Here is a 27,679-nt window from a genome sequence, read left to right on the forward strand (position 1 = left end):
GCATCCACATTAATCTTGGAAAAACCCAAGTCTAGTTGATGTCCAAACCCCTACATCACCTATGAAAATCCGCCTACAGTTGAAGCAATAATTCATCATATCTAATACTTCCACCATGCACCACGAAACACTTTGCTTTTATTGTTTGGCACATTTGGCCTCTGCTTTTATTGTTTGGAACATTTGGCACCAGAATTTAAACTCACAGATTTAAATTCATCGCCGGGCCCTTTGAGACCATATGAGTCTTATTAAAATTACTAGATTTTGAATACCGACTGATGTGATAGTATATTCTCCCAAAAAAAACTTGTAAAGTAGCATGTTAATTCTTGATAAATTAATATAATACAAGTATATGAATTGGTAAAATTCAATAAAACAAGACCACATACTTTGACATCCAAAAATTAGAGAACTATAATACTATTGATTAAAGTTTAATTCCACATATATTTGGATTTAATTCCACATATATTTGGATTAAACTAAAATAATTTGTCAGAAGTTCTTTGTTAAACACCTTAGTGCGTACCGAGAACACTCCCTATTGATTATCACGCGAACTATTTATGCTTAAAAGAAAATCTCCATTTTGATATTGGAGAAGAAAACAAGCATGTTGAAGTAGAAAAAGTTAGATAATTGATAGCAAGAAAATAATATAAATATCTGTACATACTGAACCAGCTCAACCAAAATTTTATAGTTACTCTGATACAACTAAACGAATACCCTCCATACAAACCTACCAATAACAAAGGATATTGCCATCTATAGACCAATCAACCAATAAATGAATTTCTATACAAACCTTCTAGTATTCTCAGGGAGAGGGATTGTTGCTGCAGATGTAACCTTTAAAATATGAAACTGGAACTTTTTTAGGCACCCCCAAGTGTCAAAACAGATCCCTCATACAAAAATCTTTCCTCCATTTTGTTAGCAATTCTAAAACCCTCATTTTCCTTTTAGAACACAACCTTAAAACTGCTATCCTGCATCCTAAAATCCACCTTTTTTTTTTTTTTCCTTTTGTTCACATTCTTTTTCCTCTGCTAATCTAACCATTCTAAATTTTTGATCTATTGGGGAATAGCTGTTCATATACAGGCGGTGCTACTCCTCAAAAATCATCCAACCTGTCTACTTATACAGAAGAGTTAATACAATCTCTTATGCTCCTTCAGCGTTTTGAAATCTGACCTGTTCATGAGCTTTCAAAACGTCTGAAGTGAAATTACCTAGAGCCTTAAATATTGGGATCAGACCTGCTTGCAAACTATTGGAAGCCGCATCGTTGACCAGCTTGATGGCCTCCTTATGTCTTGCTCTCTCCTCGGCTATTTTCTTTCTCATTGAATCTAAATCCACTTTTAAATCATCAAGTGGTGAAACTCCGCTCTCAGAAGCAACCTTAGACAGAGCTGTTTTGTCCGATGATGCATCATGGTCTTGTCCAAGTTTCCCTCTCTCCATGCGTAAGCTTCTAAGTTGTTTCTCAAAATCTTTAGAGAGAAATTCTGCTTTTATCCTCTGTCGTTGCTCCTCATCATGCCTTTCCCATAGTTGGTGTAGTGTAGAAGCAAAATCATTCATCACCTCTGCTACTCCTTTTTCTGAAATTCTTTCCATTGCTTGACACCAGTCATTGCAAATTACGAAAATCGTTGGAGCTCCAATGCGACCTGGGGAGAATGGAGCAATCCCATCAGGGGTTTCTTCAGGTTCCTGGTTAAGGAACCTAGAAAGCCAACCATTTAAGGACTCAATGTAGGACTTTTGGCTGTTGATCCAATTGTTAAAGCAGTTGCACCATTTCAAAAGCTCTAATTCAAGTTCACGTGTGGCTTTCAGACCCGCATCTCTTTGAATGTCAGTGTTCGCTTTAAGAGAGCGAATTTTGCTCTCCATGATAGCTTGGAACTGTTTCTGATGACATCTAAGCATGGACTTCCACATTCTTATAAATCTGTAGATAAACAGATATTCATCAATTTAAGACAGGAGAATCCAGAGAAAATAAAATTAACTAAAAAGAATAAATTAATATATCAAAATTAACTATCGGGTCATAAGGACTACTAATATATACATATTATGCCATAGCCGTACTACAGTAATTCTTTTCACATCTGTCCCCCAAAGTTCAGCATATTCAGCATATGAAAGCAAAGAAAGGAAGCATGCCTAATCTAAATGCATTTTGATATACCATCACTAAATATCTGTAGTGAACAAGGTTATTCCCTAAATTTTCACCAAAAAAACTCAATATTTTATCCTTAGAAAAGGGTAATCTAATTATTCCCAGACTAGTGGAGGAAAAGAAATAAATTCAAACCAAGATTTCACCGGTTCCTTTGGGAAACATTGTATTAACATATAATGAGATATTTCAAGAACTTCAATAAAAAATTAATAACAATACAATCAATGCTATTGGATATCTGTAAAATGTTACCAATATATTAAGTAAAACAATAGTCCCTTATGAACAAAACTATGACATTAGTACCTTATCTGTTATAAAAGGAAGCTGGGAGGGATACTGCCTCTACAAATCATGGTTCGGAAATTATATTGATGCAGTAGTTACTAAGACTAATAGAACATCTACCAGACAAAAAAGTTAAAGCAATTTCATACCCATGAATTAATTCTGTGAGTTTGGGCAGCAACTCTTCATCTCTCAATTTATGTATCCTAGTTGCTATTGAATCCACAGCTCTGATGCAAACATTAATTTTAGTATGCAATTTTTGTATTGAAGCCTGGGTAGCTTCAATCTTACCGGACTCAGCTCCATGATCATCTAAAAATTTTAGTCTCTTGCACTTCTTTTCATAAATAATCCGAAGCCTTTCTTCATCCTAAAATCAGGTGCAAACACCAATACCTATTAAGTAAAAGTCAACTAGATGAAGCATCAAACACTTATAAAGTAAATGAAATTGATGATACATGCGTTCTTGCACATTCGTTATTATTATTATTATTATTATTTTTTTCCGTAAAAATATAGCGCCTTTAGGCCTGGGAAACCAATCTAATTCAAGCAATACAACACCGCCTGAATGCCACCATGTCATATAAACACCAACAACTCCAACGTAAATTGTTGACATCAAATATGTTACAGTTAAAATAGGCTGGTCTTTTAAAGCAAGAATGTCCATCGTTTTTTTATTTTTTTTATTTTTTATTTTTAAGAAAAATAAATGAACCCCATTCAGATATAAAGGAAACACATATGGAGTAGAAGGAAATTAACACAAAAAAAATATATAAAAAATATAAAAAAATAAAAAATTCTCATTTTAGATAAACATAGGAGAGTTAATATGAATTATGAAATACAATAGGAAACCATGAATGCTGTGATGCAGACCAACAAATTCCTTCCAGAAAAGCTTCAAGACTATTTCAAAGCTCTTCTGCCTAAATTTAAAAAGTTTAAACATTTTAAACTTACTGTGAATGAAAACTGAGACTCAACACAACAATTAAAAGACACTATAACATTGAATTGTAAATGCTAAGAAGTTGTTATGACATCAACCAGTGATTTCCACAAAAAGACAGAAGAGTTGGCAAAATAAACCAGGACAACAAGCTACCATACAAAATCTAGTGATGTCCCTTTGACTTCCACAGAGATATACACTTTCTCATGTCTACTGTAATTCAATACATGCACCATTCACTTTTATTTCCGAAGCTTTACTGATGGTATTAACTTTAACCAAACAATTCAATGATGTTATACACAAATATATAATGATTTTTAAATTCATTACTGGACTAAATATAAGAACCAAGAGTTTCATTACTTTTTGTTCACGTGTACCTTAACTTCCTTATATAGCTTCTTCTCCCAAACATATAGTTTCTCCAAAGTTGACGAAAGATTCCCATACTTCATGCTGAAATCTTTGCTAGATTCTCTGTAGTATGCTTTTGCCACTTTCACAGTTCTAGAAGATAATTGTATTGACGGACGGGACGAAGGGGGTGAAGATAACATGGAAGGTGCTATAAGGTACAGGATCCTGGTAAAAATTGCTGCATAGAGATGCAAAAGTTTCGACAAATTAGCAGACAAGAACGCCCCTTAAAGAAAAAGTATTGAACTTCATGTACACATGAGAATTCAATTATCAGATTCGATTATACCTCACTTAAAGTCGTAAGATTAATCCATCAAGGGAAAACAAAAATTTAGGTTGAAACACCCGAAGTTTCGACTTCATGTCATATGCAGTGTTATAAACCATTTATTTTCTAAGATCTCAAAAAAGAGATAGATCTTAAAGGCTTCGCAGCTACTCTCCTTCTCAGAATAGTTGTACATATAACACAAACTAAATGGTGTTGAAAAACAGGGAGAGAACCCATAAAAATTATATTGTGTTGAACATATTCATATGGATGCAATGTTACAAAACAAATTGTACATGCCTATTTTACCTAGCAATATTCTACCCTAAACCAAGAGACACTACTCCTATTTATGGAGCAATTTTGAATGACCAATTCTTCATTGACACATTTACATGGCTAGCTTCACCCACTACCACCATTCAATTATTAATATAGACATGTTAGTTTGGTTTGTATTTCTGAGTCAGCATTCCACATAAATGGATTTTCAAATGCAAACACATCACAGTGTGTGACAAAAAAAAAAAAAAAAAGTGACCCATACCTTTAAGTAGATTGTCCCTGGGCTGGTATGGCAGCATCCCCACCTCAAGCAATACTGCTACTTCTTTCCCATAACCAGAGGCAATCTCAAATTCATCCTTGATTTCCTTGACAACCTCCTGAAGGTCCCTCGTACCGTGTGCCGACAATGTGGTCAAGCTACTCTGTTTTGAAGATTCAACGTCCAAACTGGGTGCCTCTTCAACCTCAAAACTCACACTTTTCTTCCTAGCATACTCCTCCTCAGGGCTTTTGGACACGGTAGTAGAATCAATGGTCTCAATTGTGTCTGGAGTGCTTTTTATCTCAGGCTCTTGAACAGACTGTGAACTATCACTGCTTCTCAACGGCACTGACCTCGAACTCCCTTCGCTACTCTTTTTTGATGGCACAGCTCTTGAAGTACCCTCACCTGAATTCCTATTCCTATTCGTGCTGTCTTCCTCTACTTTCTTCTTCAACTTGTGGGATTCTTTCACAGCTTCTTGCTCTGTTTCATCTTCCAAATCAGGAATTCCTTCTCTCTGCCTCACCTCATTCGAATCTGGACTGCTCGTGGTCGATCCGTACCTGTATCTGCCAGGTGTATAGTAACCCGGATAACCACCATTATCGGTGGTATCAAAGATATTGAGAAAATCCCAAGTAGATACCCTTGGTGGCGAAGGCGGAGCTGGCGGAGGAGCCGGTGGACTCGGCTGTCGATATTGATAATAATCACTTGGCGGCGGCGGCGAAGAACCCATTGGGGACCCGAAAAACCCACCACCGCTATATTGCGGATAAGACCCATACCCGTAAGAGGAATCGGGCCATTGCCCATTTGGAGTCCGATAAGTCTCGGGCTCTTCGTACACAAAAGACTGTAACGGCGTCCCGGACTTCTTCATGAAATTATAATGCGTATACGACGGATATGGTCCAGGATTAGGCACAGAGTTCCACTCTTGAGGAGGTGGATATCCATAACCATAACCATTACCATAACCATATCCATAAGAATGAGGTCTCCGATCCGACTGTTCTTCTGGGCTGTCTTCAATGTGAATGTGACCCGGAGAAGAACCCAATTCGGAATCGGACTCGGACCCAGATGACAAATGCACATGCGACCCTTCAAGTTCTTCCTCTTCTACCGGAGAATTACCATGCGAGATCGAAGTCGACGATGACGAGTTCTTGAAATCCTCGCCGGACTTCGGTTTGTTGTAGTGGCTGTTCTTCTTCTTCTTCTTTCCTTCGTCGGAGGGCAATGTGAGGACCGGTGAGCCAGGGGACGAAGACGACCCACCTGCACTAGTACTGATCACGAGCTCTTCATCCACGAATTTGCGAAGCGCGTCGCCAATGTCTCTGAGCGACTGGAAGTACGACACGTGGGCTGCGGCGAGAGCGTAGCGGTGATTCGACGCCGCCTTGATCAGGTCCTTACGCTCTCTGCACAGTGTCACCAACGGCAAGTCGTCGACCTTGGATGCTCCGCAGCCCATAATATAGCCACGCACAAGAAACAAAACCCAAAACCAGCGGAGATTAATGCTAATGGTTCTTCTTCGCCACCACTGACGCCGTTACCGTTACCGTCACAGTCACCGTCACCGTCACCACCACCAGCGGCACCACCAAAACCGTCACAAAATCCAGTACTGCTCATGATCTCCATGCCTGTCCCCACAAACGAAGCATGGTGAACAACCCCAGATCCAAAGATGATCTAACGGACAAAAAATCAAAATATTCAGATAAAAAAGGGGAAAAAAAAAAACCCAAACAGAAAGCCAAAGCTTCTTTTTAAAAAATTTAATGGCAAAAAACAAAAAAGGAAAAACCCTAGAAGCAGAAAGTGTGTGACTGCAAGCAAACAAACGCATACGGTTTCTGCCCAACTATAATCTAAAGAGTGTGTAAACATAATTAATTGTGAGAAAACTGACAAGGAAGTGGGATTTGGTGCATGAAAATGAGTGACGGAGGATGCAAATCTGACCGTCGAGATCGATGAAATCGCGTTGTGACCGTCCATGCAGACAGATATACAGAGAGAGAGATAGAATCAGAGTCACAACTCAGTTTGAAATTCCATGTTTGTATTATATGAATCTGAGACACCCCAGAAAGAGAGAGAAAAAAAAAAAAAAAAGACAGATAGATTTTTTTACCCAAAAAAAATTATTTTGGGGATTTATTATCTTAAAGGACACAAGAAATTTATGAAATAAATTTTTTAAAAATTCAAAGCATGGAAATGCGTGATACAGAGAAATGGTGTTAAAAATGGCGCTCTCTCTCTCTCTCTCTCTCTCTCTATTTTCTCTCACTTTCCCTCTCTTTCTTTCTGGGCTGTGTTATTGGTTTTGTTTGGGGTAAAATTGGAGTTTTCATTTATTTTCTTTTTTTTTTATTTTTTTTTTATTTATTTAATTTATAGGTTGAGAAAACTCGTGGGACCCGCCACCGGCAACGGACCATGGTCATGATCACGGTTTCCCATCCTTTTTGAGTTCTTTTGGTCTTTTTTTTAATTTTTTTTTGGGGAGGGGTTTGATTTTCTGGAAACACTTTTCAAAAATATTCTTCTCCACGTGGTAGTCATCGGTAATTTTCTTTTCTTTTTGTCAACGGACGGAAATACCCCTCGTCCTTTTTTACGCGTATTTATAATCAATAATTGGAATTAGGTGCTTCCGAATGAGATTTTTCAATGCTCGTATGGTAAACGGTTAACCTAATCACGATTGGAATGGAATCATTAATTTATTTTTTTTCTTATTATTTCACGCATATGTGGTTCTTAATTTGAGAATAGCCTGTGAGTAACATACCCTATAAGTAATTTTTTTAAGTAAAATTTTATTCTATAATTTTTCTGAGTTTTTTTTTTTTTTTTAAATGAAAGATACCTAATACATTGTTGCCTATGAATTTAATTTTCTCTATAGGTTTTAAATTTTAAGCCAAACTAAGAAATTATGATCGGGATGTCAAACAATAAAATAATTATGGTTATGTCATTTGTATTTTAATTAATGCTGATATAATAGTAAATATGTATTTTTTTTATGTTAGTTTATTCGAGGATTAGCCTTGTTGAAAATGAAAAGATATGGTCAAGATAAAATGTAAAGTTCATCTTGATAACAAGGTCAAAACTTTGAATACGTAAAATCCATTTGGTTTCATATCCACCGCCTCCATGATTCTAATCTTTGTGGTTTCTATTTTTTTTTTTTTTTCTCTTTTTCCTTTTCAAAGTCCAAACGATTCTTTTTATACACGGTTGTCAAGTCACATAATAATGAAATAATTTAATTAAAAAAATGTCACGTATATATATGGAGATTATTCTTTGATAATTGGTCACTGAGCAACGTTCAAGTGTACGGGAATAACACCTTATTTGTTTCCTTTTTTTTAACCCAAAAAAAAAAAATTCTATTAAGATCTTCGTATAATTTTTAAAATAAGATTTTAATTATCGCATGACCATTGTTCATCAGCATGAGTTAATGAATAATAATATTTTAATGCATAACGATTAAATATGATTTTATTTATTTGGCTGAACAAATTTAATATGAAAGCGAAGTTGGATTTGGTTGAGTAAATATTTGGTTTTGTTGCTATGATGCACCCTAATGCAAGGGGAATTGATACACAAGCAAAACCAGCTCTTGAACACTGAGTTGGTTGATTGCAACTTTTCATGAAATAATATATATGGCAAAATTATTATTTTTAAATAAAATAATAATAATAATTGCTGTCTCACTTAACAAGAAAATTACATTTTTAGATCTAAAATCTTTATATTGGAATCTACAATAGAGACTATGGGAAAGTGGGGATCTTTTTTTTTGGCCTTAAATAAAAAAGGGTGGTGTTGTTGTTTTTGTTTGTTTGGTATTGCTGTTAATGTCAAGTAGATGTTCATCAAACATACAAAAGTTAATTTGATTTGTATTTTTACAAATAATTAATGATGAGTTGGGGTGATTCAGACCAACCACCTGGACTATCCACCAAATAAAAATAAAAAAGTTGGAAATAAAGTACTTGGGTTTTGGGCCCACCATCCACGCAACCAACCACGTACACCTTTTTGTAGAGTAGGCCCATTACAGGGTCTATCACTACCATTTTGGGAATCCAAATCTGATTCTCCTCCCACGCTCCCAGTGTTCCAATTTCCATGCTTTGTGTGTTTGTCTTTTTCAATTGCTATGTACATGTGGTTTTGGTGCAACAGCCCAGTGGCTTAACAAATTTGTTATGTACTTTTTCAAGAAAATGAATTCTAAAGGTCAAACGTCTGTAATTATTTAATCATAAAAATCATATAAATACAAATTTGTGAATATTATTCCTTACAATCTCTTTTTAAACCCCTTTAACATATTATTTATGTATGTATAAATATATTATATACTTATAGTTTGTGCAACAGTTGAATGGCTCACTCATTGTTATAATTATATTATGAATTTCTTGTTAGGATCTCAAATTACAACGGTGAATGTCAGTCTAAAAACTTTCTATGGGATTTTGTTTTCCTTTTTTAATATTGGTAATTAAAAAACTTTTATCCAAAAATATTGGAAGAGTTAGTACTTATTTTATCAATATTTTTAAATGCCAACTGCAGCTGCTATCATAGTATTTGAATGATTGATAGGTTAATACAATTTAAATACATATGTAAGTGAAAACTAAGCAAATTGATCAAACAATCAGATTATAATGCACAGTTTTAAGGACAATAATGCAATGGTTTGTGCAATGCGTAAAATTAACTTTAGCTGCATCCCTTGAATTAAAAATGTATGCCTAAGGCGCCGTATATTTTTAGTTTTTTGAATTAAGACAGTATATATATTTTTTTTATAATTTCAAATTCTAAATAAATTTATTTGTTTATTAGCATGCAAAATGAAACAAAAATAATAATTATTAAATAATAAAACGAAGAATTATATCCAATATTTTTATGAATATAAATTATAATCAATTAACAATAAAAATAAAAATAACAAGAAATATTACTTCTTCTTTTTTGTGGGTAAATTGTGAGTTGGGAGTAATAAAAAAGAAAGAAAATAGAGAGTGATGTAAGCAAAGAGGCGCGATGTGACCCCAAAAGGGTTAAAACTAAAGCAGGCGCAGGTGTTGTTCCCAGAAGTAGCACACAGACAGACACAGCTTATCTCGTAAATTATGTAAGTCCGTTCTCTTTCATGTGGGACCTACATTTTTGACTTTTTAAAATTCGGGTTTTGTGCTCCTGATGTGATCTTCTCTTTCTTCTCCGAGTCCCTTTTTTTCTTTGAAGTAAAATACATGGCAATGTGTTCACTCCCCCAACCTTTCAAATAAGGTGGCCCTACTCTCTTGCATGTTTGCCACGTGGACTCTATATGATGGGAAATTCAAATTTACACGGTCATGATGGATGGATGGAGTACCTTTCGCCTAACCCTCCAATAAATTTGCTACCTTATATCTCTGGCCACAAATAAAAACATAATATATATATATATATATATAAATAATTTTACTCTAGTATACTTGAACCATTATTTTTCTTATGAACTTAAACTAAGTTCGCAATACAAATTGGTGTATTTTGATAAGATGTTGATTTTTAATTTTCTAAAATAATTATAAACCTAAAAAGAAAAAGTAAATTAAAATTTAACCAAATTTGAATTTAGTATTTATACTTTTTTAATTTTGTAATTAATTAAAATATATAACAAAATTTAACTATTATTAAATTACGATGTTAAACCTCAAATGTAAATAAAATTACATACAATTCGGTAGATGAATAAACCACAAATAAAATAAAATAACTTATTATCAAACAATATTTTATGAAAATTCTTTTTTTTTTTCCTTCTACATGTCAGCGTTGAAAGATTAAATTCGAGATTATCAAACTAGCAAATAGTTTTACCACTTAATTGTTAAGACGAAGGAACATACACTTAAAATAATAATAGTCAAAAGAAAAATCATAACAATTAGAGAAAAATATATCTAACAAAACATGATTTTATAATATCAAAAATATAATTTAGTTCTTCTTTTGTTTATCTTTTTTCATTATTACTGCTTTAAAAGAAAGCATCTCCTTTTTATATTAAATATATAAATCATAAATTTTCCTAATAAATGCACCATAACGTACATATACCAGAAAGAAACACCATAAAATACCCTAAATTAAGTCATCAATACCAAATAAGATAAAATAAATACAGTATAATATAATCCTTCTCCAACTATCGGATAGAATTATTTTGGTATATAATTAAAATAAATTTTATAACTTTAATTTTATTGTTTTCTTGGTAATATGTGATCAAAAAGTTTAAATTAATGCTAAAAATAAATATTTATTTGTCAGTGTTGTTTATATTTTACGAATGAAACCAAAAAACAAAAAAAAGTGTTTTTTTGATGAATAAAAATGTTTATCTCTAAAATTAAGAATAAAATATATTATTCTACTTTTGAAAGCGTGCTAATTTATATATTTTAACGATTATTTTTAAAAATAATTGTATTTTTATATCTTTAATTTAAAAGATTTTACAGTTTATTAGCAGTGTTGTTTATATTTTAAGAATGAAATAAAAATAAAAAAGTGTTTTTTTTATGAATAAAAATTGTTTATCTTTAAGATTGAGAATAAAATATATTATTCTACTTTTGAAAGCAGTGCTAATTTATATATTTTAACAATTATTTTTTAAATTAATTACCTTTTTATGACCTTTAACTTAAAAGATTTTAAAATTTAAATGTTCAATTTTTAAAAAATAATAATTTAAATTTTTAATTTTTAATTTATTATATATTGATCCAATTTTCAATTTGTTCAATCAAATATTCAAAAATATGTAGTAGAGTTTTAAAAAAATATTTATAATATTGATCTATGGAAAAAAAAAAAAACAAAAACAAAGAAACAATTTTGTAAAAAAAAAATATTATTAATTTTATTTGAATAAATTGAGATTAAATCAATCTATAATAAATTAAGAAATTAAAAATATAAACCGATATTTTTAAAAATTAAGAGCATAGATCGCAAATATTGAAAATCAAAAGTAAGAAAATCCAATTAACTTTTAATTTTATAAAACAAGAAATCTAAAATCCATGTAATATGAAAAGGATCATGTTGTAGCTTTGATTTTGTGTTTAATTACACACGTAATGTACGCGCAATGAAATCTATGGGACCAGGACTCATGAATTCATGAAAGAATTCAAACGGTAGCCGTGTCAGACACCATTTCAACGCTGCGCATGGAATTTAGGTTCTGTCAACGTTGGAATTTGAACATATTATCTTCACAATCCCATTTATCTTCACATCTATATATATATATATATATTATAAGGTTACAATAATTTATATTAAAAAAAAAAGTCTGTCTCGAATCTATATCATATATACATATTATGTACATGTGATACCATATTTTCCTTCATTGCCCTTAATTGATCAAATCACATGCCATATAAATTTAATAATGCATAACATCAACTTACTAAAAAAATATATATAATATATAATGGCGCACAACATAAAACAAATCATTTGCTAAAAAAACAAAGATAAAATAAAGTTTGTTAACTTCGTACATATACCTGACATTTAAATTCAATAACCTATATTTTTTATTTATAATTATAGGTTATTAATTCAATAACCTCTAATGGCCATAACATCCCTCTACTCAAATATATATATAAAATATGGCACACAATATCACATAATATTAAAATAAAATATTTGTTTAAAAAAAAATACAATAAAGCATATTAATTCTATAAAGTATATAAGCTTTGTGAATGATATTTACACATCATATATATATATATATATATGTTCCCATACATTATGTGACACATTTCATGTGCTCAGATATTTGACAAAGATTTTTAATAAATATAATCTTATTCGTTGAATATAAAATCTACAGTGTATAAATCATGGGCATAAATAGCCATAACATCCAAATTTATTTTACCATTAAATCTACCTAATTGAAGGCCAAGATAATTTATCAAATGATCTTTGTCCAATATTTTTGTGTATCGAATACTTTCCTATACACACAACATATATATATATATATATATGCATTTTTTTTTTTTGGATTATATATATGTGCATGTTGGTTTAACTTTTTTTATTTTTACAAATTTTTGCATAATATAGTTGACGTGTTATAATTCTAGAATTGATTATATATTTATATATATTATTTTAATAAAATAATTTGATGTTTATATATATAAAAATACTATTCAAGTATTCTATATATACATTTTATTTTATGTTTGACTTTGTTTTTCCCCCTAATCATTAAAGTTAAATATAAATTTTCACATATGAAAGAGTGAAAATTGCATCAAGTTATTCCTGTAAGAACATATTTGATTGGTTTAAGGAAGTTAATTTGACCTTTGGAAGGGAACAAAATGTACCAAATGGAGGAGCTTATTACGGGTTCTGAGAGAATCTTTAATATTTTTCAGCAGGGAAAAAAAAAAAAAAAAAGAGGGCATTTTTACTAATACTTTTGGAACTCCCACAAATGTAAAGAGAAGGGGGGGGAAAAAAAACAAAAAAAGCAATTTGTCTGGCATAAAAGTAGAAGGTACTTTTCATGTGAAAAATGAACACTCTAGGTGCTTAAGTTAATGCTTCTTCAAACAATCCAGACAATCCACTATGATGAAAATAAAAAAGTACATACTGCATTAATTGAAATATTAAAATATTAAAAATAATTTTTAAAACTTTCTTTTATTATGTGAATGCAGTGTATTAATTAAAATATTAAAATACTATAAATAATGTTTAAAACTTTTTTGTTATGTGTTTTTTTAATGATATATATATATTTTTTGTGTATTATCTAGCATTTCACCGCTTTTTATATATTTTTTTTAATAAAATGTTATGGAAAATAAGAGCGCATTAAAAAATAAATAAATATCTAACATACACAATTTGTTTTCTTGTCTAATAAAACAAAATGAAAAGTCATTATTGTTACCAACGATGAACTTACAGATAAATTTACCCCCCCAAAAAAAAAAAAAATAAGAAAAGAAAAAGAAAAAGAACTTACTCACAATTGCAAAAGGTCCCACGATTATATCGTCAACATCATTGCAACTCAAACTACATAGTTATAATCTTCTAGAACTATTTTTCAGCTTATGAGAAGATATGCCCAATTAGATTTTTAACTTTTTAATTGTTATTGAAATGATACCCATAATATTTACCGTGTACTATCAAAATTTTTATTTTAATTTAATTTTCACAAGAACAAAATTCTCTCTCTCTCTCTCTCTCTCTTTATATATATATATATATAGATATATCAATAAATATAAATAGTTTACTCCTAGAGTCACATCAAATTTTAATAATACTAAGATCAGCTTCTTGAATTTTCTATAGCTTGATATTTTAATTTATATGCTGATTTTTGGTTGCAAAGAACTATTTATATGTACAAAACTAATCTCCTATTTTCTACTTTACCCGAGATAAAATGATGTAAATAACAAGAATAAAATCCATGTTAATTAATTTATTTTATTTTATATGTTTTAAAATAGAAAAGTAAACAAAAAATATTTATATTTTTCATAGATCATACGGGTTTTATTTTTAATTTTCATATCAATGTTTTTTAAAATAAATTAAAAAATAATTCTAAATAAATTGTTTTATTTATATATGTATATATAGAAAAAGATTCTATGTGCGATTTAGCAAGAAAAATGCATAAGAAATATTATTTTTGAAAAAAATTATCGTTTTAATGTGATAAATAATGATTTTTTTTTAAACCATTATCTTTGCATATTAAAACCATAAGTATATCCATATTATATAAAAGAATCTCTCTCTCTCTCTCTCTATATATATATATATATTTATTATATATTCATGTTGATTGCATGCCCTTTTCTCAACTGTGAATAGAAATAAAACTTATTTGACACTATTCCATACTCTAGGAGAATAGTGCCACAGAAATTGATTTTGCTAAACCCATGATGCTAGCCCTAAGCCAAACACATTGAAAATTATTTGTGAAAGAAGTATATTTTGATGTGGTTAATTCATCATACGTCCAATCAAGATGTTGGGACAGTTATTATGAAATCACTTTTTTAACTTCGTCTTCTTCGTCTTCTTCTTCTTCTTTTTTTTTTTTTTGGGTTGTTGAACTTACTAGAAGACATATATGTATATATATATATATATATATAGCTGGTTTAGTAGAAAAATATGCTCACGTTATAATCTAATTCTAACAGCTGTATTTATATTCCCACCTTTATTTTATTCTTCACTTTCTTTAGTTATCCGAATATATACACACACCCTAATTTTTTTTTTACAAGAAAAAAAAAAAACTGGTTACGAAGTATTATTAAACTAAAAATATTATTATGTAATTTTTGCTTAAAAAAGAAAAGAAAAAATAAGTTGAATAATAAAAAACACAAAAGTATTTTCGTAAATAGTAACAAAAAGAGAAGATTATCCGATAAAGCTAGCTAGGGAATCATTATATAATAAAATAAAGTAATATAAATATAATTAATTACCTCTTCTTTTCCTAATTTTTTAACATAATGATTTCAATTGTCCGAAAGGAAATTCCCTTTTGTTATTATTTTACTTAATTTTTTTTATATTTTAAAAACATTATCATTTATTTCTTTTTAATTTTTTTAATATATCAAAACAAACATATTTATCATTATTTATCAATTATTTTAATAATTAAAGATTAAAAAATTGCACTTTTACAATATTCAATTATAAAATATTAACTTTTAATTTTTAAAATTTTAACTATTAAAATAGACGGATGAAAACTGATAAATGAACCTATTCTAGTAAATAAAAAAATTAAAATAAAATTAATGATAATTTTTAAAATATAATATCTAAATAAAATTAAAAAAAAAACTGTAAATAAAATTTATGCTTCTTACAATGAATTAAATTTAGTAGTTTAAATTATCGATTTAAAGAAAAAAATATTACTTGAAGGGGCAAATCAGCCCAATTATGTTTATTTTCATGTACCAATACTCAAATTAAAGAATATTTACTATTGCCAAAAATCAATAGTAAAAAATTATAAAAATATTAATTATTGATACCCAAAACAATTAATCAACGTCATCATTAATTATTGGTAACTTTCCTTTCATTACAATAACCCACCAGATAAGAAGAGACAAATTCTCTTAAAATGGATGATCCACCGTATCCTATGCTAATTGAAAGGCATTAGAAATCCACCCTCTAAATGTCAAATCATGTGACTAAAGGGATTCACATGGGTCCAATCTTGGGGTCCTCCACCTCTACCTTTGGCACATTTTTGTGTACAAGACCTGCACATGGCATTTAAAAAAAAAAAAAAAAAAAAAAAAAAGTGAACCAAAGAAAAAAGAAAAAAGAAAAAGAAAAAAGAAGAACCAAATAATTAACCAGCCACTCCTCGATTCTGAAAAAAAGAATACAATCCCTTAGCAAGTATGTAACTCTATTTTATTATCAAGATTTTTTTTTTTGAAAATTTTTATTATTAAGTATTAAACTATTTAAAAAATTGAAATTTAAAAATGCATAAATAATTCATATGCATTCATATAAAACTAATTGTGTTTTACTCATATAATTTCATTAATATAATTTTAAATATAACCTTTAAAGATATTTAAAAACTAATTATAAAATTAATATTAATAATAAACTATTAAATCAATTTAATGTGGTTTCCCAACTTGGCGCCAAATAATTTCCCATGCATCCTTAGCTAAGACATACTGGAACTCCAGTGCCTACCACAACAAATTTTTTAGGATAAATTTCACCACCAATCAACCAGCTACTTACAACCAATTGGGGGATTACAAATGAAGTGAACAATCATAACTTAAGCTGGTCTGGTTTTGTGTTCACTGCATGCATTTATGACAAAATTGATAGTAGAAATCAAAAAAGCAGCAAAATATGGGGCATGATGAGTCCTAGCAAAAAAGGCAATAGAGGAAGAGGAACTTTCTAAAATGGCTTTATCTGAAAAGGCTGAAAAGAACGAGGGTAATGGACGTCACTCATAAAACAGTAAGGTCCTTTCCCGTGACAGTCGTTATTAGGGGTGAGACCCAACGTGCTTCCCAAATGGGGCTATGGAGGCAGAGCTGGCTATGATTAACTTTCTTTAGTTTTTTTACGGCCCTTTTTGTTAGGGGAAAAGAATAGCAGAAAGTTGAACACATTTTCTTCCTTCCATGCCTTCCTAGTCAACTCTTCGTAACCCGAGCTGGAGCAAACATGTCACAGACAGTTTAGTTTACAAATGCTAACGCTAATCGAAACTATGAAAGTTTAAATTTGAGCTTTTACGAGGATTAAAATATCTTTTTAAACATGGAAACTATTTTTTTTTTTTTTAAGAAAATCTTTTTAAATAAAACTGTTTGAGATTTACACATGAGAGATAGTGTCGATAATAAATTTTGTATTATACCGTTATACTCATTTCCTATAAAACTTGGGATAAATGGTAAATTAAGATTATAATTTGAATGAAATAATAAAATGGCTAAGAAAACAGAGGACTTTTCCATGTTATCTTCAGTGTTGACAGTTTAATTAAATTTAGGATTCTTTTTTATTTATTTATTTATTTTTTTAATATTGAAGGTGAGAGATTGGATCATTCATTATAAGATAGAATTGAACTGTTCTGCAAGGACAATTGAGAGTACTTTATGGCTACCAACTTGTTTACTAATTTTTTGGAAACTAACTTATCAAGGCTGTATGTTAGTGGTTGTCGAAATAATAAACACCTTAGACATATATAAATATATCAAAGATATTAAAAAATAGTAGCTAAAATATTTGGTACTTTACAAAGAAGCCTAAGTGTGAGGTGCACTTGGTCGCCTGTTTCCGGCCCAAATATGGGGAGATTAACTGGAAGATGATCCTAGTTCAATTTGTACACAGATATCATTAGACTTTAGTGCTGATATCATGAGAGGTTAAATAGACAGGTCACATTTTGTATCGAATATTCAATTACCTTCAGAGCATTTATAAATATAGATATGCTCAAGTTGGAATATTTAAATTAAGAATAAATTAAGTTTAATTATTTAGAATTTTGAATTATATATATATATATATATATATGAGTCATATGAGATATATATATATATTTTGCTTGAAAGGGGTGTTGTATTAACTAAAAAAAAGGCAACCATACAAGGCATACTGCCTAAATGATCATGTTGGAGTGAAAAAACGACAATTCTGATTCACAGTGTCAAACATTTTTGAACTGAACAAAAAGGAAAGAGAAAGAAAGTAGTGATTAGTGGATAAAGAGAAAGAAAGTAGTCATTAGTGGTACCTCATCACGAAACTAAATGAGCTATCTGATTACAATGTCTTGGAGTCCAAACAAAAGAAATAGATTGAAACAGAGGGCAAAGATCCAAAATCTCGTTTATGAAGCCAGTGGTAGCCCAATGAATAGAGCATTTGTTCGGCTTGTTAAGCTTTTGGATAATAGCTTTCGCTTCACTTTCGGAACAGATGATCGAAAGGCCATCTTCCAAGGCCAACAATATTACTATAAGAATTGCAGCAGTTTCAGCTGCTTCGGAGGAGTTAATATTCTCCCTAGTAACTTGAACCTATACAATTTTTCCAACATGATCCCTTGCCATCGCCCCTAGACTTGCAAAACCGTTCCCAAAAGAGGCATTCGAATTAACCTTGATCACTCCATTTGGGGAATGGGACCATGATCTGGGAGTGGCCGAGAGTGAGTTGGGGGGAGCATTCGACTGGGTTATAGCACTAAAGAAATCTTCAAACTTACCATATTAAAGACTTTACTTCTTCTTCAAGAAAACTCCTCTTCATAAAAGCCCGTTACGCAAATTCCATAAGGCTTCAAAAACCAGCACCCACCGAACTTCTTACCATCATCAGGGTGAATTAGAAGATTCCCCTAGGATTAGCTAGCCAATCAAGATAAAACTCCAAACTCGTCAATTGGTCGCTTTCCCATTTGATACTCCACGGGGAGGCCAGCCATAAAGCTCTTGCAATTGAACACTTAAAAAACAGGTGTACTCATCCTCCAAACACACACAACTGTGAGGGCAATTGGGACTGTTTATCTCCTAATTCCAATTCTGTAAAGTAGCTCTAAGCGGGAGGCTTCGGAAAGAAAGTTTTCACATGAAGAACTTGAATCTTTCATGGATACCAGTAGTCCACAGATAGCGCCACCAGCTCCGCTTCTGACTTGCCTCTGGTTGTAAAAACTTGTACACTGACTTAACTTGGAAATTGCCCGAAGAGCTTCCTAGCCAAATAAATTTGTCTTCCATTGAATCCTTCGCCCAGAAGATCTTGTTAATATTGATGATTGCGTCTTTGTCTAAAAGTAGGTTTAGACGAGTTTGATATGATATATAATCAAGTTTATATATGCCTAAATTAAAATATTGAAGATATCCTCACATTAAAAATTGAGAATATTTTTATATGATCGAACTATTTATATATACATATATATGTAAACTACTGATCTACCTATCAAATTATCTCAAGCTGTAAGATCATCAAAATCTTTCCTATAAGCCTTTAGATTAGGTTACTTTTAAACATTGACATTTAGAAATGTTTTGTTGGACTATAAGATTATCATTCACCATCAATAAGAAATTTGACTCCTCAAAAGCAGACTCAATACTATTTTATGCCGATAAACTAGTATGTGCCAATTAGATGGACAAAGGATGCTTTTTTTTCTAGTCAATATTCCACACTAAAGCAATAAACGAGGTATTGAGATTCAAGAGCGCAAAGCAAAAAAAATTTCTCCAAGAAGGATTAGCCAAAAAAGACCGAATAAAAGAATGAAAGGCATGCATTTCCTTTTTTTCCTGAGAAGAGAGCCATGCATTTCTCATGCATTAATACTAAAATAAAAATAAAGCTACAGGAAAACAACACAAATATTCGTTCTCATTGTAAATATATAACATTTTTTTTCTTTTGCGGTAAATGGGTGCTTCATAATTACGGAGTTCACATGAAAACCATAGCAGTCCATGATTTTAACAGTAGTTAGACACTTGGATCACCGTCACCATTGAGTCCAAGCTTCAGCAAAATATTAGTTCTACCACTATTTATTTAAATAAGATTCGAGAATTAGATTTTAAATACAAATTTACGCTATTAATCTTCTGGATTTATTTGTTCACATTTAAATTTGTCAACTAAATTATATCCTGCTAAATAAGTTGTTAACCAACTTTAGTAACTATAGGTCGAACCAATAGTTTAATAATAGACCTCATATTACATTCCACCCATATTACAGATCCAAGGTTATAAATCACATTTTCAGAAAGAAACTTTAATAATTAGGTAGGAGGATGATGCTATTTTTAATATAAAAAAAAAAAAAAAGGAGGCTTGAGCCTTCATCACCATATATATTCGACCCCTCCCTCCAAAAACATCTGTTATGATGCTAATGACAAATAACAAATCAATTCACAAAGAGTTTGATTCTTCTAGAAATATAAGGGCAACAAAAGAAGGAAATAAACAGTTTCTAATAAGTCTGTCCTGAAATTTTAAGCAACTCTTATCAGCAAGAATAAGCATCCAGAAATTTTACGATATTTCATTGTCAAGGAGGAAAATATCATTTGAGCATTTATAAGAATTAAACGGGGATAAAGCATCGCATTCCATAGAATCAAAATCTAGAATATAGTTGCTTCATCACAAGAAAAGCATCAGTCATTTCTTAGGTGATTCAACATTTTCTCAGGTGATCAATGACACGAATTTGTTTATATCATAAACCAACTGTACAAAATGCAGTCTATAATTGCAATCAAAGAGAATAATTATCTGATGATAAAAACTAATAAGAACCCTGTACCATTCATACGTGAAAAGGGTCTATTGAGTTGGTACCAGACCCATAAATTCATAATAAATTGCACACATGTGAGGAAAAATGTGCAAATTCCTGATGGTGAATAAATCAAAAGCCTTGCTTAATATATGAACTGAGTTTACCTAAAACAATATGTAAATTTCTCACAGATGGATATATTTCTGCTACAGGATAAACTTTCCGCTAGAAGGAAAAAGTTTGTTAAGAGAGAATCAAGTTTAAAACCTTACATGAAACAGCAAATTTGTTACCATACAGATTCAAAGCTATTGGATAAGGCCCTGATGCCTAAGGTATACTACAATTCCTTTTAGGCATCAAGACCCAGTGTGAGATATTTTAACCAATCACATATTCTAAAATTGTCAGATTCAGTATCATGTTATGATTTGTCAATATTTAAAAAGGTAAACGATTCACAATTGAGCAAAAAACTCCATTTAATTAAACTGCAAACTGATTTAGTAATAAGAAAATCTCAATATCTAATTTCCAAACAGTGATGTCAAAAATGCCAAGACAGCAATCACAATCATGATATTTAGAAAATAGTTTGACTGTAGAGGCTTATCTGGGCTTCCACCAACAGCTTCATACTCTGCTCGAATCTTCTGCTTCATATTCTCTGACAGCTCTCTCTGCAATTCACATAGGTAATACTATTGAATTTTATTCTTTCCTCTTCATTTAAGACTTCCTATTTTAAGTTGTGAGTTCACAGGATTTGAAAAAAGCTTCATCTTGTATTATTAAAACACACGGCACAAGCAAACATGACACTTGTTTTTTTAATCCTGCAACAAACCATGAAAATAGCACACATGATGAATAAGTTGCACACAAATTTTTTCCTCCACAAAAAAATTTATTGCTTAAAGATGAAACAAATCCCCGATAATAGTTGACTAGAAAAACATTAAGATGTAAAATTTTCATTATTACAACCTTCCCAGTGGAGTACTTTGCAGCCACGAACTTCTCCGGAGCAGTGTTTGAAGGACCATCATCAATCACAATACCCTGATCACCAAAGTAAAAGATTCAGAGTACTATCCTATTTTGATAACATTATTAAAAGACTAGTCAAGAAGGAAAACAGGAATCCATGAATTTGTAGATATGTTCTATTTGCCTATTGGCTTTTTATTCTATAAACTGGTGCGATAACAAGCAGTAAACAGACTTGGAGGAAACAGAATTCCACTATACAAGTCTGAACATTTAAGAGTTATTCTGTACTAAACTGTGCAGAGAACAATGACTAAGAACATTCAGTGCTAAGAAATGCAGGCAACAATGACCAAGAACAATTTATAAGATTTTGAAAACTACTTGCATGTCATCAAAAAAGCCTCTGATTAGTCATCTGTGACAAAATGGGGTTAAATTAAGCATGCTTCCGGTTTTTCTCTATTTAAGAACTTAAGAGCTAATGTCAAATTTTTCTGAGGAAAAACAACTAGGCATAAGATTCTGGTTCATACATTAACAATTTTCTGACCACCAATTAAACATCAAACTATTCAAAAAAGAAGGCATTCAAGGACAACAAACCTCTGGAGGATCGAATTTGGCACCAAGGTTGCTAAGTTTTGCATGGGCTTCAGCATAATCCTTGAAGAATGCTTCCTGATCTTCTGCATATTTCTCAGCATACACCTATAGATAATTTAATGATTATGAGAGAGAGAGCGAGAGAGAGAGAGAGAGAGAGAGAGAGAGAGAGAGAGAGAGAGAGAGAGAGTTTTATATGTCAATTGATTTACCTTGAATGATGGATCTTCAAAAAGAACAGCATCAGTTGGCAACACCAGTAGATCTTCATCCCTTCTTTCCTTGATATCCTGCATAGAGCATTCACGCTGAGCAAGAGGAATTCTGCAATCCACCACCTCCTTTTGACTTTTCTTCATCAATCACAAGCACAAAAGATAAAACAGTTCTAAATTTCAAACCTTGAAGTAGGAATTATCAAACTTCAACCATTTCACTGTCCAAGACTGTCCTCCTGGTGCTCCAGGTCCATCTTTCTGCCAAACAGCACATAGTAGTTATTTTTCTATCTTTGCTCGTTTGCTTTTTCTTTTTCTTTTCAACAGTACTATTATTTATGCAGCATAATAGTCAACTGATCATTGACTTGTACTAATTAGAAAATCCTAACATGTAAATGAAATATACAAAACATATATCATTAGACATAAATTATATGTATATAATGGTCTTCATACTAATTACTTAATAATAGAATTATTACACAAAACAGTCCTAAAACTGATTAGGAGAACTCAAAGTAAATTTCTAATATAAAAATTGCATGAGACAATCTATAAAATAAATCAATGAAGACAAATATTTCAAAGCAAAGAACATGCGATTCCTGGTACACCTATTGTATTTTGCTTGATATTGTAATTGGTAACATGATTCTGCAAGATAAAGATTTGAAGTTATGGTTTTGAAGCTGCCTGACAGAGTTTATCACACACCTTAAAAAACTCAGCAAGCTGATCTGGCAGAGTAAAAATTCATAAAAATCCTAGTGTTCTTGAATAATCCATAAAACCATACCAGCTTATCTGAATTTTAGGGTTTTGAAGCTTATGCATGTAAAAGATTGATGTTCACAATGAATTTGTGAGCTTGTTATTAAATATGTACAACTTAGGTCCCTTGGCAGATAAGCTTTTTGTTCACAAAAGAACATTAAGTGCTTTGATACCGTATACTTTGTCTCCTGCTTGCCCCAGCCACTGCGCTCTGGTCTGGACCTCCCCAGAGTGTGTGCACCAGATAAAGCAACAATTTCCTTCAGATAACACCATAGCAAGTAAATACACATGCCGATTGACAAGATAACCTAGAAACATAGTAAACATCACTATAAAACTACCTTGTCATCGAAACCCATTCTGTAGAAAACATCCCTCAGATGACTAGCAGGGGAAGGGGGCCCAGCAGCTAACGAACAATCAAATTTTTAAAATAAAATATTAGTGAAACTGTTGAAAATGCAAGACAATACACAAAACAAGTATTGTTAAAGAAGTTTGGTAACCCAAAAAGAAAGCTAATCTAATGCAGTAAAAATATCGCATAAGGCTTTGAGAAACAAGAAGCTTAGAAATGATGAAACACAAGAATATGCATTATGAATTCTTGCATAAGTAATATAAGTTCAGTACAATAGAGTTCATTCAATTGTAGAAGCCTAAAAGCAGCGAGATAAATGATAATAATTTTTATGGTAAATTTTTATTTATGCAATGCATACACTTTTATCCGAAAATAGCTTATTAAATCCAAAAGAAATTGTTTATCCAAAAAAAAAAAAAGTCCAAAAGAAATTTTGAGCACTAAAAGCAAGACGGAATCAACAATTTCTCTAACAAGTTGGACAGCAATAGCACATTTTTCCTGACTCAATGTATGTCTACCCAGGCATAAGGCAGAAGAAATTGTTGGCTGAAAACACAAAAATAATAAACACGTTTACTCACCAGGAAGCCTCCCTTCTTCTGGGCAGTCCTGAGGTCCTGACACATCCACTCTCCCATACTTCATAGGGATTTTTGGACCTCCGGCCTCCTGGAGTTCCAGAAGGACTTTGTAAGTGGAAATTTTTATCAATTTATCAATCCCAGTATTTTAGTTTAGAAGAAAAGGCTGACCTCAATAGCTGTAGCACTGGCTAACTGAAACAAGTCAGCATATGTCACACCGGAATACTTGTCTTTGATAGGCTGAAGAAGCTTCAAAGCATTCACAAGACCTGAAGTGTGAACTTAAGAGATGAAATTGCTATCAAGCAAGCCCAGTAACAACTGATAGTCAAGTCATTACCTGCATTGGCTGCATGTTTGAGTTCAATCTCAAATCTCAAACTTCCATTAGCTCCGCCCTTTTGTGGCCACTCCTCAATGTTCTTGTTATAAGTACCAGCATCATGCCATCCCAAACGAACCTATTAGATATAATAAAATAGGTTAAATAAGGAACAATAACAACTAAATTAATATTTATGATGCAGTCTCCATTTAATCCTAAAACCAAAAAAGGCAAAAAAATAAGTAAAAAAAATTCATACAAAAGTCTGATCAATCAGTATTCAGACAAAAGAACAAAATTTTTCATTGGCAATAAGAGGTTTTGGATGGTCAATTTGTCAATACCTCCAATGTTTGAAGTTGAGGCTGAATGCTTTACACCATCAATCTTCTAAATATGCCAAAGAGATAAGAGTACTTGTTTTCTAGTAGTGGTCCTACTCCTACATATAACATACAATTCTCCACTTTTTGTCTTCTTTATATAAACAAAGTTTTGTATCACCGACTTCGCAGATATACACATATATGCTAGTTTTCTGCTATGCCAAAAAAGAATCAGATGATTACACTCCAGTAGCCAAATTTCCAGACCGAATTATGAGTTTCTATCTTCCATTTTATTCTTTAGATATTAAACAAAGTTCAGAATCAAATTCAACGGAATCACCGATATTCAGAGCAATCAAATAACGGATACTCTAAAATCCAAACGATCAATTAGAAAAAACAAAAATTAAAAATTAAAATAATAAACTCAGTGCAGCCCCACGCAGAGACTGAGAGTATGAAGATTACCAAAAGAGGATGGCAGAACTTGGAGTTGAGGAGCTGCTTGATATCTTCTCTAGCACTCTTCAACTGCTCCGGATCGGAAGCAAAGCATTTCGGAGAAGACGCCGAGTTGAACCGTCTGTTGGAAACGCCGACAGACGATCTTCTCTGAAATTCGACAAACACATAAATACATTCACAAAAAACAGCAACTATGCATATATATATATATATATATATAGAGAGAGAGAGAGAGGGGGGGAAAACCTGGTTGAGAAAGAGATGAGAGACGAGAGGAGCGGAACGGAGGCATTTGTAAGAAGATGAAGAGGAGGTGGAGATTGCAGCAGTGGTGGCTCTGGCGGCGGAGGGAAGGAGGCGAGAAGAGGCGGCGGCGGCGGCGGCAGCAGCGGCGGTTCCAAAAGCAGGAGCGGAAGCCATGGGAATGGTAGGAGGAGACGAAGAATGAGAAGGTGGAAATGAAGAAAGTGGAAGGTGGTTTGTCAGTGACAGACAGTGTGCCATGTGGATCAGTTTGTGCTCGCCAGCCTCTTCTTTTGTTTTGGACGGATCAGCCCAATCACCCAATGCCACCCCCAATATGCTCCAAACCCAAATCCCAATCTTCTCTTCCTTTGTCACTCTTTTATCATTTATATAAGTATACATGCTTTTTTTTTTAATTAAATAATGAAAATTAGCAAAAGATAAAAGGTTTTAGTAAAATAGATACTGCCTTTAAATTTTTTTTTTTTAATTTCGATAAAAGAAAATGAGAGAATAGATGTTTTAAAATGTTTTAAAATATAAGTTATTTAAGAATAGATGTTAAAAACCTTTTTGTATTTAGTTGAATTAATTCTTTTTTATAGTTTTATTTTTTTTATTTTAATAAATCTATTTTTTTTTAAAAACCTTGTTTATTTTTTTTAAACTTTTTTAAGAAAAATAAAGGAATAAAAATATCATCAATTAAAACATTAAAAAACTAATTACCTAAAAAAAAAAAAAAAAAGAATTTGCTAACGCTTTTAGTTAATTGATTGTTCACATATTGTTATAAATTAGAGGTGTCCTAACAACAATAAGTTAATCGAGATTGAAGGCATGGTAACCAGGTTTAACGTTCTAACAATCTATCCCATTTAAGTGCCCATTATTCTTTTCTTAGGAAAGTAAAAAAATTAAAAAAAGCAAAAAAATAAAAAAATGAAAAAATCCATTATAGGTGCAATAAATTAGCCTCAACAATCTCAAACATGTCCTTTGGACAATCTAGTAGTTTCTTCCAAAGAAAATTTCTACGTTCAACTCCTTTATTCCGTACAAAAAACAAATAGATAAATAAAAATCCCAAACTTTATTGTCTTCACCTATTTTGAAAATTGGAAGGCAGAATTAATGTTAAATCACTTTATGTTAAAATTTAGCATTCGTGTTCCTCAAGTATTAATATCATTATTATTATTTTTGGTAAATTTATATTCCTTGAGTATGACTGACATTACTGTTACTAGTCAAAATGGGATGAATTAAGAGTCCTACATTTGTAAGAATACTGAAAGCTTTGCCCTTTTTCACTCAAATTCTTCCTAACAAAACAAAGCAAAAAGACACGTACTACAAACAACAACCAACAAAGTTTGAAAAGTTTTTTTTTTTTTTTTTAAATTATAATCCCTCACGTCACACCCCACACTTTATTGTAATCCTGGTCTAAGTTATATAATCAAAAATGAAAAAAAAGAAAAAAAAGAAAAAAAAAAAGTCTTCCAAAGTCCAGCTATAGGCACACTTGCTTGATCCCCAAGATAAAACAATGAATAGTGATCTGAAATCATTGAATATTCAAAGCCCAAGGTCCAGACTCATGAATCATGACCTTGGGCTCAAAGCATAAAGGAATGAGCCCTGCACGAATAATATATACTTTTTAGTCAAAAATAATTTTAAATCAATGAATAATTACAAATTTATAATGTTAGAATGTTACTTTGGCTCGTTTGGTAGCTGTATTGTATTGAATTAAATTATAATGTGGTGGAATGTGTATACTACGTTTGGTGTAACATTGTACTGTAATGTACTATTAATTTTTTTTTCCAATAATTTTTTATTATATAATTTTTATTTCATAGAAAAATAGTTATAATTTTTTTTTTTAAAAAAAGACAACTTTAAATATGTTTTGAATAGTTTTATTTCATCAAAATAATAATACAAATTTAAATATATTATTTATATAAAAATAATATTTACTTATTATCAACATAACTACTTTACTTTGTTATTACCATCAAC

The 27,679-nt window shown here is 31.3% G+C and overlaps 2 protein-coding genes across 6 annotated transcripts; both read right to left on the minus strand.

The window, feature by feature from the left end:
* Positions 1–622: 622 nt before the first annotated feature.
* Positions 623–7,068, minus strand: LOC132803834 (nitrate regulatory gene2 protein-like). Of its 4 annotated transcripts, none has more exons than XM_060817487.1 (5): positions 6,695–7,068; positions 4,709–6,372; positions 3,851–4,065; positions 2,650–2,873; positions 623–1,972 (listed from the first exon to the last, which is right to left on the minus strand). In XM_060817487.1, the coding sequence occupies exons 2-5, from the start codon at positions 6,195–6,197 to the stop codon at positions 1,177–1,179; spliced, it is 2,724 nt and encodes a 907-aa protein (XP_060673470.1). In that variant the 5' UTR covers positions 6,198–6,372; positions 6,695–7,068; the 3' UTR covers positions 623–1,176. The 4 variants fall into 4 exon arrangements, with proteins under 4 accessions (XP_060673470.1, XP_060673469.1, XP_060673468.1 ...); XM_060817486.1 differs by having other exon boundaries at positions 4,709–6,421; XM_060817485.1 differs by having other exon boundaries at positions 6,642–7,068.
* A 14,131-nt stretch (positions 7,069–21,199) lies between these two features.
* LOC132803817 (probable L-ascorbate peroxidase 6, chloroplastic/mitochondrial) lies at positions 21,200–26,062 on the minus strand. Of its 2 annotated transcripts, none has more exons than XM_060817393.1 (12): positions 25,646–26,062; positions 25,403–25,546; positions 24,621–24,741; positions 24,449–24,549; positions 24,278–24,365; positions 23,671–23,738; positions 23,500–23,586; positions 22,733–22,807; positions 22,544–22,621; positions 22,332–22,436; positions 21,723–21,797; positions 21,200–21,415 (listed from the first exon to the last, which is right to left on the minus strand). In XM_060817393.1, the coding sequence occupies exons 1-12, from the start codon at positions 26,045–26,047 to the stop codon at positions 21,263–21,265; spliced, it is 1,497 nt and encodes a 498-aa protein (XP_060673376.1). In that variant the 5' UTR covers positions 26,048–26,062; the 3' UTR covers positions 21,200–21,262. The 2 variants fall into 2 exon arrangements, with proteins under 2 accessions (XP_060673376.1, XP_060673377.1); XM_060817394.1 differs by having other exon boundaries at positions 21,200–21,571.
* Between the last annotated feature and the right edge of the window lie 1,617 nt (positions 26,063–27,679).

The sequence above is a fragment of the Ziziphus jujuba genome, chromosome 5, assembly GCF_031755915.1.
Source record: "Ziziphus jujuba cultivar Dongzao chromosome 5, ASM3175591v1".
In the NCBI taxonomy this organism is placed as follows: Eukaryota; Viridiplantae; Streptophyta; class Magnoliopsida; order Rosales; family Rhamnaceae; genus Ziziphus; species Ziziphus jujuba.

Bases quoted from the DNA above. Each gene is read 5' to 3' on its own strand.
- LOC132803834 (XM_060817487.1), bottom strand. From the start codon at position 6,197: ATGGGCTGCGGAGCATCCAAGGTCGACGACTTGCCGTTGGTGACACTG. The intron at 4,066-4,708 runs GTATGGGTCACT...ATCTCTATGCAG, and splicing joins CAGGGACAATCTACTTAAAG to CAATTTTTACCAGGATCCTG. The intron at 1,973-2,649 runs GTATGAAATTGC...GTTTATCTACAG, and splicing joins CTCACAGAATTAATTCATGG to ATTTATAAGAATGTGGAAGT.
- LOC132803817 (XM_060817393.1), bottom strand. From the start codon at position 26,047: ATGTATACTTATATAAATGATAAAAGAGTGACAAAGGAAGAGAAGATT. The intron at 23,587-23,670 runs GTAGTTTTATAG...TGTTATCTGAAG, and splicing joins GAATGGGTTTCGATGACAAG to GAAATTGTTGCTTTATCTGG. The intron at 22,808-23,499 runs GTATCAAAGCAC...GCTGTTTGGCAG, and splicing joins AGCAGGAGACAAAGTATACG to AAAGATGGACCTGGAGCACC.